Raw genomic sequence first — 14,602 nt, forward strand, 5'->3', positions numbered from 1 at the left:
ACATATTTTGATATTTATCATGCACAAGAAAAGTCAGATCAAAAAGGAAAAAAAATGAGAAAGCAAAAAGCAAGCAAACAACAACAAAAAAAGGTTAAAAATATGTTGTTATTCATACTCAGTCTCGATAATGCTTTCTGGATGCATATGGCTCTCTTCATCATAAGTCCATTGATATTGGCATGAATCATCTCTCATTGTTGAAAAGAGCCACGGCCATCAGAATTGTACACATTGCCATGTACAACAATCTCCTGGTTCTGTTCATTTCACTTATCATTTCATTTAAGTCTCTCCAGACCTCTCTGAAATCATCCTGTGATCACTTCTTATAGAAAAATAATATTCCATAGCATTCCTATACCATAACTTATGTAGCCATTCCTCATATGATGGGCATCCATTCAGTTTCCAATCCCTTACCACTATGAAGGGGGCTGCTACAAATATTTTTGTACTTGTGAATCCTTTTCCCTTTTCTGATCTCTTTGAGACACAGACTCAGTAGAGACACTGCTGGATCAAAGGGTATACACAGTTTGATAGCCCTTTAGATGGATCACTTCACAACTCTACCAACAATATATTAGTGTCCCAATTTTTCCACATCCCCTTCAATATTTATCATTTTCTTTTCCTGTCATCTTAGCCAATCTGAGAGGTGTTTAATCCTTATCTTTAAACATGCTGTTGGTTTGTAACTACTTTAATGTAATTTCATGGTAGCTTGTATTCTGTTCATCTATTTTGAGGTTGGCAAGGCTTAAGTACTTGTTAAGATTTGCTTTTTTGTTTGTTTTGTTTTTGTTTTTGCTGAGAAGGTGAAAATTCCATTTTTCTTCATTCTTTCATTCATTTATTCATTAAGTTTGAATTGATTTCTTCTTTCCTTTTAAGAGCTTACAAACTAGTGTTTATTGATTAGAATAGAAAACACTAGATATTAAAGTTTAAAACCATGACTTGGATTTTAGTCATGAATCTTCTTATAAGAATACAAAATATTTAGACATAGAACATTAGATCTGGGAGGAACCTAAAGGCATAAAATGAGAGAGCATAGAAAGAAGGAGATAGAAAAAAAATTAAAAAGAAGGGGGTAGAAGGGATCTAAGATATAAAATGTTAAAACTTAAAGGAATTTTAAGATATGTGGGACATTGACATAAAAAGCATATGTTAGAGCTAAAAAGGAACTCAGGGATTATTTAGGCAATCCTCCTTTCATTTTAATGATGAAGAAACCAAAGTTTTCTTCCCCATGAATAATTACCAGAGGAAATAGAAGTTTATTCCCATTTCCCTGTCCCTTAGAATAAGTTGATTTAATATCAGGTAGAGGAAGAGGGACACCAGATTATGGATTATCCAACCGAATTATCAGCTGAATGATTGAGTCAACTTGATTACTATTGTTGTCATCCATGATTATCATCATTCTATTACTAGTAATTATGAACTACTGCAGCTAGGTGATGCAGTACATGAAGCACTAGGCTTGGAGTCAGGAAGATCTGAATTCAAATTCAATCTTAGACATTTATTAACTCTGTGAATTTGGGCAAGTCACTTAACCCCTATTTGCTTTGGTTCCCTGCCTATAAAACCAAGGCATACTGGAAAAGGAAATGCAAATCATTTTTGTATTTTTGCCAAGAAAATATAAAGTTGGACATGCCTGACTGAATGATTGAACAGCAACAATAAGCCTGAACTGGGCTCACAATAGCCAGTGGCTCCCAAGAATGTTCTGTTGTATTTTCCCAGATAAAAAAAAAAATGTCAAATAACTTCCTGGGATTAGAGCCAGTTTACTCTTAAAGCTGTCTCAAACACTGCAAAGAACACTTAAAAAAAAAAAAAAAATCTGCCTCTAACTTCCTCTTGGTCCCAATGAAGATAGATATTTGAGAAACAATGTCCCAAAATGCTAATGTGGTGACTCTCACTTCCTCTCTACTCCTTACCATGCTCCAGTTTGCATATGCACTGCAGTGGGGCACCTATTCTGGGGCAGAAAGCTCTGTGTTTTAAGAGTGGGACCTAATCAAGAGGATTTATGTTGCCATGTGTTCACATTGTTGCCTCTGCCCCAAGAAAATGCCAGGATGGTCCGCTGGATAGCCTTGGCTCTGATTATAACCACGACTTTCTTTTCCTGTCTGGATCCGGGGAGTTGTCATTCCTGCCTAGAGGTAGGTGCTTGAGGATTCTGTACTGTTGTGAGTTATCCTGCCTCCTTTCTTGGGGCTTCTCTATTGCGTCATCTTAGGAAAAAAAATAACTGTTTAAAACTTTCCAGCGTGGGCACTAAGCAGGTGTTTGACATTGAGCTCAATAACCTTTTCTCTTTAAACCAAAATTTCCTCAACTGTGAGATGCAGGATTTAGACTATAAGATCTCTAAGCTCTTTTTAAACTTTAACATACTATGTGCTAAACTTCCTTCTCTAGCTAAAGTGCTAAGATTCTATGAACTTTGATCTAGTTTACTTTAAAAAAAAAAACAAACCCAAACACTAGGAACTTCACAATGCCACAAACATACAGAAGCAGAAAGAAAATCTTAACCCTTGTTGGTGGGGCTGATAGCCAGGGTGTTAAAACTCAGCAACTCAGACTTTGTCTTACCGATGAACCTTCAGCCCCACAGTAATCTTAGTAGAAACTCTCAGGAGTTGTAGGAAAGTTGTCTTCAGAGTTCTGTCATACTTTTATTTATTTTTTTTTTTTCTAGTAGTTTGCTCTTTTAAATTAGGATTTCTATTTAAGTTGTCTTAAAAAAAAAAAAAAAAAACTTGACTTAAATATATTTTTATCAATACCAAGAGGTTCTTTCATGATCACTGCTGCAAGATTAAATAGACTATATGAAGTAAAGCCCAGATTCAAACTGTAATTCTTTTGCCATCTGTAATTTATACATAAAGCAACTAGTTGAAACATAAGACATTTAAGTAGATACAATAATCATTTTGTGTAAAATAAACACCTGGGAGCTGGTTTGGCAAAGTAATTTCTTTTATAAGATGTTTACTTTTATTTTCTGTCTACTGGTTTAATAGATTGCTTTGTAATCTACCAAGACTACATTCCAATTTCAAGGAGTGGTGCTGTGTCCTGGTGCTGTGCTCCCCATGACTCACCACACTGTCACACGTACATAGATACCCAGAGTCATTTCATATTAAAGCTGAAAGAGGCCTTAGGAAAATGGAATATTGTACTCATTTTTTAGGGAAATTTAGGGAAGGGATCTGTGAATATAAAGTGTCAGAGCTGGAAAGAATCTCAGAACATATTGGGTTAAAAATAGAAGAAATCTTAGAGACCATCTTTTCTTTTATAGACTGGCTATCTTAGGAAGGATAACAAACTTTTCAAAACTTTATAGAGTTTTCAAGCAGAAAATAGAGATGATAAAATTTTTTAAAAATGTTGCCCAGATGCCAATTCTTTCTGCTGAAATTCTTTTTCCTCTCTCCTTCCCCTCCACCAAATTGCTAGTTTTCAAGTATCAGATAAGAAGACTAATTGAAATATTTTCTTAGAGCATTCAAGTTTCTGTCATTTCTGAATGAAAGCTAATATGGTTGCCCATGTAATATTTGGACTTTCTCCCTGTAGTGGGTCATTTGGGTTTCTACAAGAAAAAGGTTTAAAAAAAAAAAAAAAACAGGAGGGAAACATAGGCACAAGAGATCATAAAAGGCAGTGCCTGACATTCTGGGGATTTTCTTGGCCTTTTTCAAGGCTATCACTATGGTGATTTCTCACCAGGAAACTGTAGATTCCAACTAAGGAGTTTTCACTGGAACCTGGGAGCCAAGAATACTAAGGGCATAGCATATGCATCTGGTCATAGATTATTTTTTTCTTTCCTGAACTTAAGGGCCAAAAAAAGACAAGTAAAAAGAAAAATATTACTAGACTCTCACTATTTTACATTCTAAAAGCTGGAAATCCATTAGGCAAAATATACAAATGAAGAATTTTTCAAAAAACAGAACAGGACTCATAGAATTGTTTTGTCTCTTACTATAGAACAAATTTATATGCAGATCACATTTAATTTCTGAGGTTTGTTCACTAGAAACTGGTTCTATTTCTAGGGTCATAAAAGTAAAGACACCCCATGTAGTTCTTTCATCGTATATCCTAACTGCCCGCTTTGGGGTGCAGATATAGTTTAGGCTGTTCAATGATTATGCTTATGGAAAGTTTTTTAAAACAAAATCTATGATTTTATTCGAACTCTCCCATTGATATAGTCTATATAATGGATATGGGTTCCCATGGAAACAATGTTGCTTTTAAAATAAATAAAACTATAAGTCCTTTTTTTTCCCCTCAAAAATGCATTATATAGTATAAAAATCATACATTTTATGGCAAAATATTAGTTCAATTGATAAAAAATAACAACTTAAATTCACTTAATGCACTAATGTTTTATTGTGCTTTATACATGTCCCAAAACTATCCTTTATAATTTAAGTGTAAAGTAGGGTACATCTAGGGTAAATATTATTATTCCCATTTTACAGATAGTAAAAATAGACTCAATCAGTAGAAGTAACTTGCCTCCAAATCAGGGGTAATCAATTGAATTGGGATTCAAACTTGGGTCATCTGACTTTGTGCCCACTGAAGAATCCCACTGCTACTTTGCTTAGATTTGTTTCTCCTAAGTACTATAGCTTAAAAAAAATGAAAAGAAAAAAAAAAAAAACCACTAACTCAAAGGAATGACTTTAGAATATAATATAATCCTGCTTCCTTCATTTTACAATGGAAGAAACTGACTTTTATAGATCATGGAGATAGTAAGTGGTAAACTAGGATTTGAACTTAGGTTCTCAGCCTCCAAATGAAGAACTTTTTCTACTATCCTGCTCTTCTTCCAAAACCTTTTCAGTTTCCCTGAAGACCCCTCTCTGATTTTCTAAGAAAGGAAAACAAGCAATTCTCTTTGATTCCTCCAACATTGTTGCCTACTATCTAGGAGAGATTGTTGCCTTTTAATAATAACAACAAAAGTATATGACAATAAAAAAATTACTTCATTGCTTTCTGTTTTATTTGCATATAATATTTCATATAATCTTATCAACCTTGAAAAGTAAATAATGTTACTATTATAGGGGAAATAGAATTGTCTTCATTTGATATTTGGGAAACTCAGGCTCAGAGCTGAAGGTCACCTGATTATCAAGGAGAAGCACAAGGCCTCAGATCTAAATCCTCTGTTTCTAGAATCCATTGCTATCTTCATTATTCCATTTCTATGCTTTTTAGAAAAGTTCAGGTTGATCTGGCTCAAAGAAGGAGGAAATATAACATAGACCCCCAGAAATGAAAATGTCATTAAAATTGTGGTCAGAGTAATAATTTAATTAGTTGCTCACAAATGACAATGGTTCAGATTATGGACAGTATATTTTCAGAAATTTAAACAATAGAGAAGTTATTCAATTTCAGAATGTACTGAAATCATAGAATATTGAATATTGGAGTTGGATTATACTATAGAAATTATCTCTTTTTTAAAAAGTTTTTTAATTTTCAAAACATATGCATGGATAATTTTTCAACATTAACCCTTGCAAAACTTTGTGTTCCAGTTTTCCCTTCCTTTCTCCCACCCCTCCCCTAAATGGCAAATAACACAATATATGTTAAACATATAATAAAAATTATCATTTCAGATCCCAGATCTTAGAATGTTACTATGCAGAATCTTAGTACCATGAATTTTAGAGATGGAAAAAATATTTTAGGTATTATCTACTTTATTTTCATTCAACTTAATAGAAAAGATTATTGAAGCCTAGAAAGTGTCTCATCCAAGGTCACATAGTGAGTTAATATCAGAACTGAAATTAGATAAAATCCAGCATAGGCCAAAGTCTTTGCATTTTACAGGATATTGATCAAAATAGAGGTCAAAGGCCATGATCTCTATGCTATAGTTGAATTTCATTTGTAAAACTTAGACCATAAAATAAAATAGTAGGCAACTACTATAAATATTAATACTTGTAGCAGTATTACCATCCATAAAAAACCACACACACCTCACATTTATATGATGATTTAAAATAATGCTTTGAGGTATTTATTCTAAAATATTACCATTCTCGATTAACAAAGCAAAAAAAAAAAAAAAAAAAAAAAAAAAAAAGAGGCTCCAAAATAAGAAATGGTTTGTCTCAGGTAACAGAACTTCTCTACTGGAGAGGCAAGAACTAAATCTTTTATCTCCTCACAGCCTTATGATTGACATATGGAGGTTATTCAAAATGGAAAAGATTTGTAAGGCCACAATACAAATACTAGATAAGAACTCTAGGAGAAGGTTCTCTCCCAGTTTAAACTTCTCAGGCTCTTTAAGAGATATTATTGGTTAGTGGAAAGATTGTTAAACCTGATGAGAGAAGATCAAGGCTTGAAACCTGGTATTGTTGCTTATAAAGTTGCTTATGAACACACCATTTGATCTCTTTGAGCTTCAGTTTCTTCATTGGTAAAGGAAGAAAAAAAATTAGGCACAATTCCCTGCTTAAGGATTTTAAGAAAAAAAGTGCTTTTAAAATGCTCATTAAAAATGAAGGGAAAAACTTTCCATTTTGATGCAGAGATGAAGACAATCATAAGCTAGTTACAAATATTAAGATAACTTTACAGACATCAATTTAACTCACCACCTAACCCTAGCTGGGTATGTAATAGGTGATAGAAAATGGCATGCAGCTTAATTTCCCCAGTTCAGATTTAGTTGAATGGCTATAAGGAAAGCAATCAGGATAAACATGATTGTTCTATATGTAAGCACCAGTGGTTTATCTGTGAATGCTACAGGTTCTTCCAGACATTGAATACCAATGCATGGCCCGAAATTTCTCTGAAGTTCCAGTGGATATACCTTCATCCACCCAGAAGCTGGACCTGAGCTTCAACCCACTGAAGTCTTTGGCTTCACGAAGTTTTTCCAGATTTACTGGACTGAGAATACTTGACTTGTCCAGGTAATGATCCCTTATTTATTCATATCACTTCTAGAAACCATTCTTTGAAGTGATACTCCCAAATACTATTATTTGTCAAGGCATTCTTATTCTTCCCTCCTTCCCTCCCTCCCTCCTTCCTTCCCTCTCTCCCTGTCTCTCTCCCTCCTTCTCTCCCTTCCCTTCCTTCCTTCCTTCCTTCCTTCCTTCCTTCCTTCCTTCCTTCCTTCCTTCCTTCCTTCCTTCCTTCCTTCCTTCCTTCCTTCCTTCCTTCCTTCCTTCCTTCCTTCCTTCCTTCCTTCCTTCCTTCTTTCCTTCTTGTCATGATACCATGTCATGATACCATGACATGCAAATAAATTGGATTTAGATAAGGGATTATGCAAAATCATTTTTTCTTCTGGAGCCATCTGAATCTAGTGTCAAGATATGGATTAGGGCGACTGGAGAGGACCCTGGATGAAGTGGGAGACTTTGGCCTTTTTAAGCTAAGGTTTTTAAAGGTTTTGATTTGCCTAAGACAATGCCCAATTAGTGATTAACAGTAGGTATGGTGTTTTAATTTTTAAAGCAAAAAATAGTTTTAAAAAATAGAGGGTTGAATCTTGACTTTGCAAAGTTCCACACATTGTTTTCTGCTCTATGACCTGTGAGGAACAGAAAGAATGAATGAAATTCCTTTTCCTCAGAATATTTTATTTTACTTAGGTGATAAAATATGCAGAAAATTAAGTATAATAAAATAATATGCTAATAAATAGTATGAGTAGGAACATATCACTTTCTGTTGAACTGAGCATTGAAAGATAGGCATAATTTTGCAGTAAAGATTTTTAATACTATGATAATGATTATATGATTTTCATCTTTCTAGATTGCTTCAAAGTTTGCCAAGTACTTTCTTGATATCACCCCAGGATGCAAATAGTACCAAAATTTTCCCACTTTTTCAGATGAAGAAATTGATTAAGGTATTACATGACATGTCTTGATCCAGGATTAAAACTGGGCAGTAAAAGGAAAAGAGATGAATTCTTCTAGATGATGAAAATATAGTGAGATGAAAAGCTTCTGGAAAAATTGGGCTTGAGTGAAGAGCTTGTGCAAGAGAAGAGAAGATTGAAATAGTTTGAATTCCCACAAGTCTTTAAGGTTATACTTTGCCCTTTAAATAATAAATCATCAAGTATTATTGACTTGACTTTATAGATAAAGAAAGTGATGCTTAGCAAGATTAAATGACTTGTCAATAGAATCAGTAAGTATTTCAGCCAAATTTGCAACCAGGTGTATGCAAGTCTGCTGATTCTCTAAACATCATTTAACTGTTTCCTAATTTTACACAGAAGGGAAAAGAAGGCTATAGAAATATAGGGTTTGTGAAAGCTCAAAGAAGGTGGTGGCAGATATAGAATGCCAAACAAAGTTTCTGTTGGCTTTGAGTCAAATACTTTTATTGCTATGCCATTTTATAATTTGGAGACCGATGGAGAAGTGCCTTGAAAAAAAAAAAATCTAAGGAAATATTTTATACTGTAAAAACAATAGGGAGCTAATGTAGTTCTGAAATGCAATAATCAGATCCATATTTTAAAACAAAAGTGATTTTGTTACCTTGTGTAAGATGAATAAGGGAGTGGAAAACTTGGAGAGAAGGAAAGAAATTAATTGTTACAATTGCAGTGGTTCAAAGTGGTTAAGGGCCTAAAGTGTTGAGAGTTAGTATCCGACTGAGAAATGAGAGTAAGAAAGCAAAGAGAGAAACTTAGTGAAGAAAAAAATCAAGAAGATTCTGTTAGATTTCCCTGGAATGTAGATAATTCACTTGGGGAGGACTTCATTGTAGGTAATTTCATGAAACTATATGCCCCAGTTGTATAAACTTTAATCAAACCAAAAAGAGGAAGGGCATAAAATGTCATGAACAGTGTCTATCTCCTGTGTGGGAGCTATGTTAGTACAGAATTTGGCTAGGTGGATAGAGTTCTCCAGTGAAAGAGTCTTTCTTCTAGTTGGTCATGAGCTTAATTGAGGAATATTGATGGCAAATAAGATTGTCCCATTGCCAAAGTGGGGGAATAGATATCTCTGCATGAGTAGCTTCATCCCTTAACTCCTTCATTCCTCAATTAGCTTCCTCACCTTCACAATAGGTACTGCTACACCTTCCCTGATTTTAGTCAGTAGATAATTTGAAAATCAGATGATAGAAGAGATAACATTAGTCCCAGATTCTTAGCATTGGAAATTTATGTGGTCTGGCATTGAGTTTTTCTCATAGAACACCTTAATTATAAAGTGTCTATTAACTTTATCATTATCTGTCATTAATTGTACCTATCAACAATGCTATTCTTTTACCTCATTTAGGAAACTCCCTTAGTAGTTCTGAATTTTTATGTATTCTGATTCAACTGACTTTGTTTGTTTCCTTAATCATAGAGAATAAATCTATTTTGTTAAGCAAAAGGCTCTGAATTGTTATGTATTCTGAGTCAACTGACTTTGCTTCCTTAATCATAGAGAATAAATCCATTTTGTTAAGCAAGAGGCTTTAAATTTTGCTAAGTATCAGGCCATAGACTAGTTACAGATTATTTGAGGGGGCAGACTAAACCAAAAGATATCAGAATTGAAAAGAACTTAGAATTCAGAATGCGGGTGATAATAATTAGCATTTTAAGCTTTGTGAGACTCCTTACAAATATTAACACATTTAATCCTTAAAACAATCCTAGAAAGTTCCCATTTTACAGATAAAGGATTTAAATTAGAAAGAAATTAAGTAAATTACTCAGGTCACAAATCTCTTAAGCATTTGAGGATGGATTTGAACTCAGATTTTCCTGATTCTAGGTCCAATGCTCTATCCACTGTACTGGGAAGTAAAATTACTCAGGTCACAAATCTATTAAGCATTTGAGGATGGATTTGACCTCAGGTTTTTTTCTGATTCCAGGCCAATGCTCTATCCACTGTATTTTTACTTACATACTTCTTGAACAGGAGTTTTGAATGGACAAACTGTTTTGTTTTGAATTATAGATCTATATAGTCATGGAAGTGATTCACAGCCTTATTTGCTGCTGTGTATCTGTGGCATGGAATAAGAAGACTCACATTTTTCTTTGTTTCCTGATCAAAGTCATCAGTCAGCAGCCATTCCATGTCCCAGCTTCTGATATTGCAACATTGAATTTTGTTTAGAATTCAAGTTATTTTTTGAAGTTTCTACCTCTGTATGCCTGGTGTGATAATCGTATGTTTGTCTGTACTGCCAGGGTGATAAGACTGTGTCTGCTCATGCATCTGATTTAATAATACTATGTCAGCAATATTTGCCTGTTTGAGCTCTCTGCTGGGGCACATTCACCTGTTATATCACATCTGTATGGACAGCTGGGTTGTTAGTATTCTGTCCTGGAATTTTCCTCAATGCAAACTATCTCTCTATCCCTCTTTCTTATAGATGTGATATTCAGAAGATTGAGGATGACACTTATCAAGGCCTCTGTAATCTCTCTACTTTAATCCTGACGGGAAACCCAATCCAGAGTTTGGGTCTCAGAGCCTTCCATGGTCTTCCAAAGTTAAAGAAGCTGGTTGTTGTAGAAACAAATCTTGTGTCTCTGGAGGATTTCCCCATCGGACATCTCGTGACCCTGCAGGAGCTATATTTAGGACATAATTCCATCAGTTCTCTCCAGTTGCCCCATTATTTTGCCAGTTTCAGTTCCCTGCAGCATCTGGATCTTCACTTGAATCTGATAAATAATATTTCTGATGGAGATTTAGAGCCTATAAAAATGATTCTAAATCTCACCTTAGACCTTTCTCAGAATCCTATTCAATATATCCAGCCAGGTGTCTTAACGGGGATTCACTTAACTGGACTAACTCTGAGAGGAGATTTTCACAGCTCGGAAATCATGGAGGCTTGTATTAAGGGAATGACTGGCTTACAAGTCAACAAACTGGTCCTTGGAAGTTACAAAAATGAATTCCAAATGACTAACTTTGAGAGCAAGACCCTAGATGGGTTGTGTCAGGTGGACATTGATGAATTTTGGATGGTTGTTCCCTCTGATTTTCCTTTAGATAGTTATGGATTTTTCAGATGTTTAGTCAATGTTTCTGTTCTCCATCTGGTTACAGTTCCATTAGAAGTGCTGACTAACCTACCAGTATTTCCTAAACTGTTCTCATTGGTATTCACTAACTGCAAATTTGTAAGACTGCCTACCTTACCATCTACATCTCTCCCCTCCCTTAAAGAACTTCGAATTACTGGCCACAAACATCTCACAACTTTGTCTGATTTAGACCTTCCCAGTCTGGAGCTTCTGGACCTCAGTCAGAATGCTCTGCATGTTTTGTCCTGCTGTTCCGATGCTAACTTTGTTACACCCAAACTGAAATATTTGAACTTGAGTTATAATACCAAAATCAAATTGACTAAAAACTTCATGGGTCTTGAGAACCTAGAATCTTTGGATTTTCAACATTGCCAATTGGAAGGTCATAATGCTTTCCCTATCTTTTTATCACTCAATAATCTTCAGTATCTGGATATTTCTTACACAAACACTCAAGTCCAATTTGAAAATATTTTTGCAGGTTTGAGCAATTTAAGACATTTGAAAATGGCTGGTAATACTTTCCAGGGCAACATTTTACAAGACATCTTCAAGAACCTGAGTCAGCTTGTCACACTAAATATTTCCTACTGTCACCTAGAACAGGTCCCCAAAATAACAATGAAGTCCCTCCACCAACTCCAGGTGTTGGATATTAGCCATAATAAACTCCAGACTTTTGATCCACTTATTTGCAGGCCTCTTTGGAACCTCCAAATCTTGAACTGCAGTTCCAACAGTATCACAGCCCTGGATGGGCAGAATTTACAGTCACTGTCTGGAACAGTGGTTTCTACTGATTTTTCTGGAAATCCTTTTGATTGTGTCTGTGACCATCAAATCTTCTTTCAGTGGGCTAAAGAGAATATACAACTCTTGAATAGATCTAAACCAATGATTTGCCAGACACCTTCTTATATGAAAGATGTCTCTGTGCTATCATTTGATGATTTATCTTGTCAGATGAAAAAGACTATCATTGCTATGTCTATTTTGGCAACAATGATGGTATTTTTGGCAATGGCTTTGGTCTATAAGTTCTATTTCCATCTGATGCTGCTTGCTGGTTGCAAAAAAAATGTTGGAGAGGAAAGCACTTATGATGCTTTTGTGATCTATTCTAGTCAAGATGAGGAATGGGTGAGGAAGGAATTGGTGAAAAACCTAGAAGAGGGTGTTCCTTCATTCCAACTCTGCCTCCACTACCGAGACTTTATCCCTGGTGTGGCTATTGCTGCCAACATTATTCAGGAAGGTTTCCATAAGAGTCGGAAGGTCATTGTTGTGATCTCCAAGCACTTTATCCAGAGCCGTTGGTGCAAGTTTGAGTATGAAATTGCTCAGACATGGCAGTTCCTGAGCAGTCAGGCAGGTATCATTTTCATCATGCTACAGAAAGTGGAGAAGTCACTACTGCGACAACAGGTGGAACTCTACAGACTGCTTCGTCGAAACACCTATCTGGAATGGGAGGACACTAACCTGGGTAGACATGTGTTTTGGAGACGGCTGAGAAAAGCATTGTTAGATGGCAGAACAAAGAAGCATAAAGAAGCAGCTGAATAGGAGACCAGGTAGCCAGAGTTATGCTTATAGCTGGAAGAAGAAAGAAGTTTAAAGTCATTCTCTTTTCCATAAATTATCTATTTCTTTCAGTGTGACACTGGAAAGGACAATGGACACTATGTAGTCTGATACTTTCATTTTGCAACTATTTGAATTGTTTTATTCTGATTACTTGAAGTATTTTCTCTTTGACAAGGGAGCTCCGGAATTTGGTTATAAGATTCTCGGGAATTTTTTTTGGGGGGGATTTCTTTCACAAGGCAAAAGGTAGATATTTTTGAATTTTTATTTTACACTTTGGATCTAAGCTATCAAGGCAGTTTTCCTTGATGATCTCTTAAAATGTGATTTCGGTGATTTATTATTAGATGATATTGATTTTCAGGTATTCAACTAATTCTTAAATTTTATCTTCTCTTGTCTTCTGAGGCTGCGATACAACAAAATATGGATCAGCTCTCTGATGTTTGTGTATTTTGGCCTAATAAATAACACCAAGAGCCAGTACTGCTTCATCTCTACCAGCCAGGACTGCATCACTGCATCATCCATGTGTGGAACCATAGATTATAGCAAATGGAGAAATTTCGAATTCTGTGGATCAATTCACTTACCTGTGCAGTATACTTTCCAGGGATATACCTATAAATGATGTGGTTGACACACACATTGTTGGAGCTAGCTAAGTATTTGAGAGGCTTGAAGGCACATGTGAAAGAGGAGCAATATTAGGCTGCCTACCAGACTGAAGGTCTACAGAACCATTGTGTTCAGCTCATTGTTGTATGCCTTTGAGACCTGGGAAGTCTATAAGTGCCATGCCAAGAAATCGAATTGCTTCTATTGTAATTGTCTTAAGAAGATTCTAAAGATCACTTGGCAAGATAGTGATGGACTCAATCTAGTAATGAAAAAAGACAAAAAATTAATCAATTCTTAAATTAACTCTTTTCTAACTATTTTTCAGATCAGTTGTTTTTCCAATGAGATATTAAAATACTTTTTAGTTTTTCAATCTTTGTTTTTCTTTTATATTTTTATTGAGGTCTTATTGAATCATTAGCTTCCAGTTGCTTAATTCGATTTTTTAAGGAATTATTTTCTGCAGGGAATTTTTGTACCTTTTTTCATTTGGTCAATTCTACTTTTTAAGGAGTTCTTTTTCTTTCCTTCAATGAATTTTGTAACTCTTTTAGCATTAGGCAAATTCTAGTTTTGGTTTTGTTTGCTTTTTCTTTTTCTAAGACTGCATTTTTTTATTAATTTTTATAATTATAACTTTTTTTTGACAGTACATATGCATAGGTAATTTTTTTTAACAACATTATCCCTTGTATTCCCTTCTGTTCCGAATTTTTCCCCTCCTTCACTCCACCCCCTCCCCTACATGGCAGGCATTCCCATACATATTAAATATCTTATAGTATATCCTAGGTACAATATATACATGCAGAACTGAATTTTGTTGTTGTTGTTGTTGCAAAGGAAGGATTGTATTTGGAAGGTAAAAATAATCTGGGAAGAAAAACAAAACAAAACAAAACAAAACAAAAAACAATGCTCACAGTTTACACTAATTTCCCAGTGTTCCTTTTCTGGATATAGCTGATTCTGTCCATCATTGATCAATTGGAATTAGATTAGCTCTTCTCTATGTTGTAAATATCCACTTCCATCAGAATACATCCTCATACAGTATCATTGTTGAAGTGTATAATGATCTCCTAGTTCTACTCGTTTCACTCAGCATCAGTTGATGTAAGTCTCTCCACGCCTTTCTGTATTCCTCCTGCTGGTCATTTCTTACAGAACAATAATATTCCATAACATTCATATACCATAATTTGTCCAACTATTTTCCAATTGATGGAATCCATTCATTTTCCAGTTTCT

The 14,602-nt window shown here is 35.0% G+C and overlaps 1 protein-coding gene across 3 annotated transcripts; it reads left to right on the plus strand.

The window, feature by feature from the left end:
- The first annotated feature begins 1,908 nt into the window (after positions 1-1,908).
- On the plus strand, positions 1,909-13,724 carry TLR4 (toll like receptor 4). Of its 3 annotated transcripts, none has more exons than XM_074292908.1 (4): positions 1,964-2,195; positions 6,862-7,028; positions 10,477-12,717; positions 13,139-13,273. In XM_074292908.1, the coding sequence occupies exons 1-3, from the start codon at positions 2,109-2,111 to the stop codon at positions 12,707-12,709; spliced, it is 2,487 nt and encodes an 828-aa protein (XP_074149009.1). In that variant the 5' UTR covers positions 1,964-2,108; the 3' UTR covers positions 12,710-12,717; positions 13,139-13,273. The 3 variants fall into 3 exon arrangements, with proteins under 3 accessions (XP_074149008.1, XP_074149009.1, XP_074149010.1); XM_074292909.1 differs by adding an exon at positions 7,882-7,978 and having other exon boundaries at positions 2,018-2,195; positions 10,477-13,724; XM_074292907.1 differs by having other exon boundaries at positions 1,909-2,195; positions 10,477-13,724.
- The last annotated feature ends 878 nt before the right edge of the window (positions 13,725-14,602 follow it).

Source organism: Sminthopsis crassicaudata, chromosome 2 (assembly GCF_048593235.1).
Source record: "Sminthopsis crassicaudata isolate SCR6 chromosome 2, ASM4859323v1, whole genome shotgun sequence".
NCBI lineage: Eukaryota > Metazoa > Chordata > Mammalia > Dasyuromorphia > Dasyuridae > Sminthopsis > Sminthopsis crassicaudata.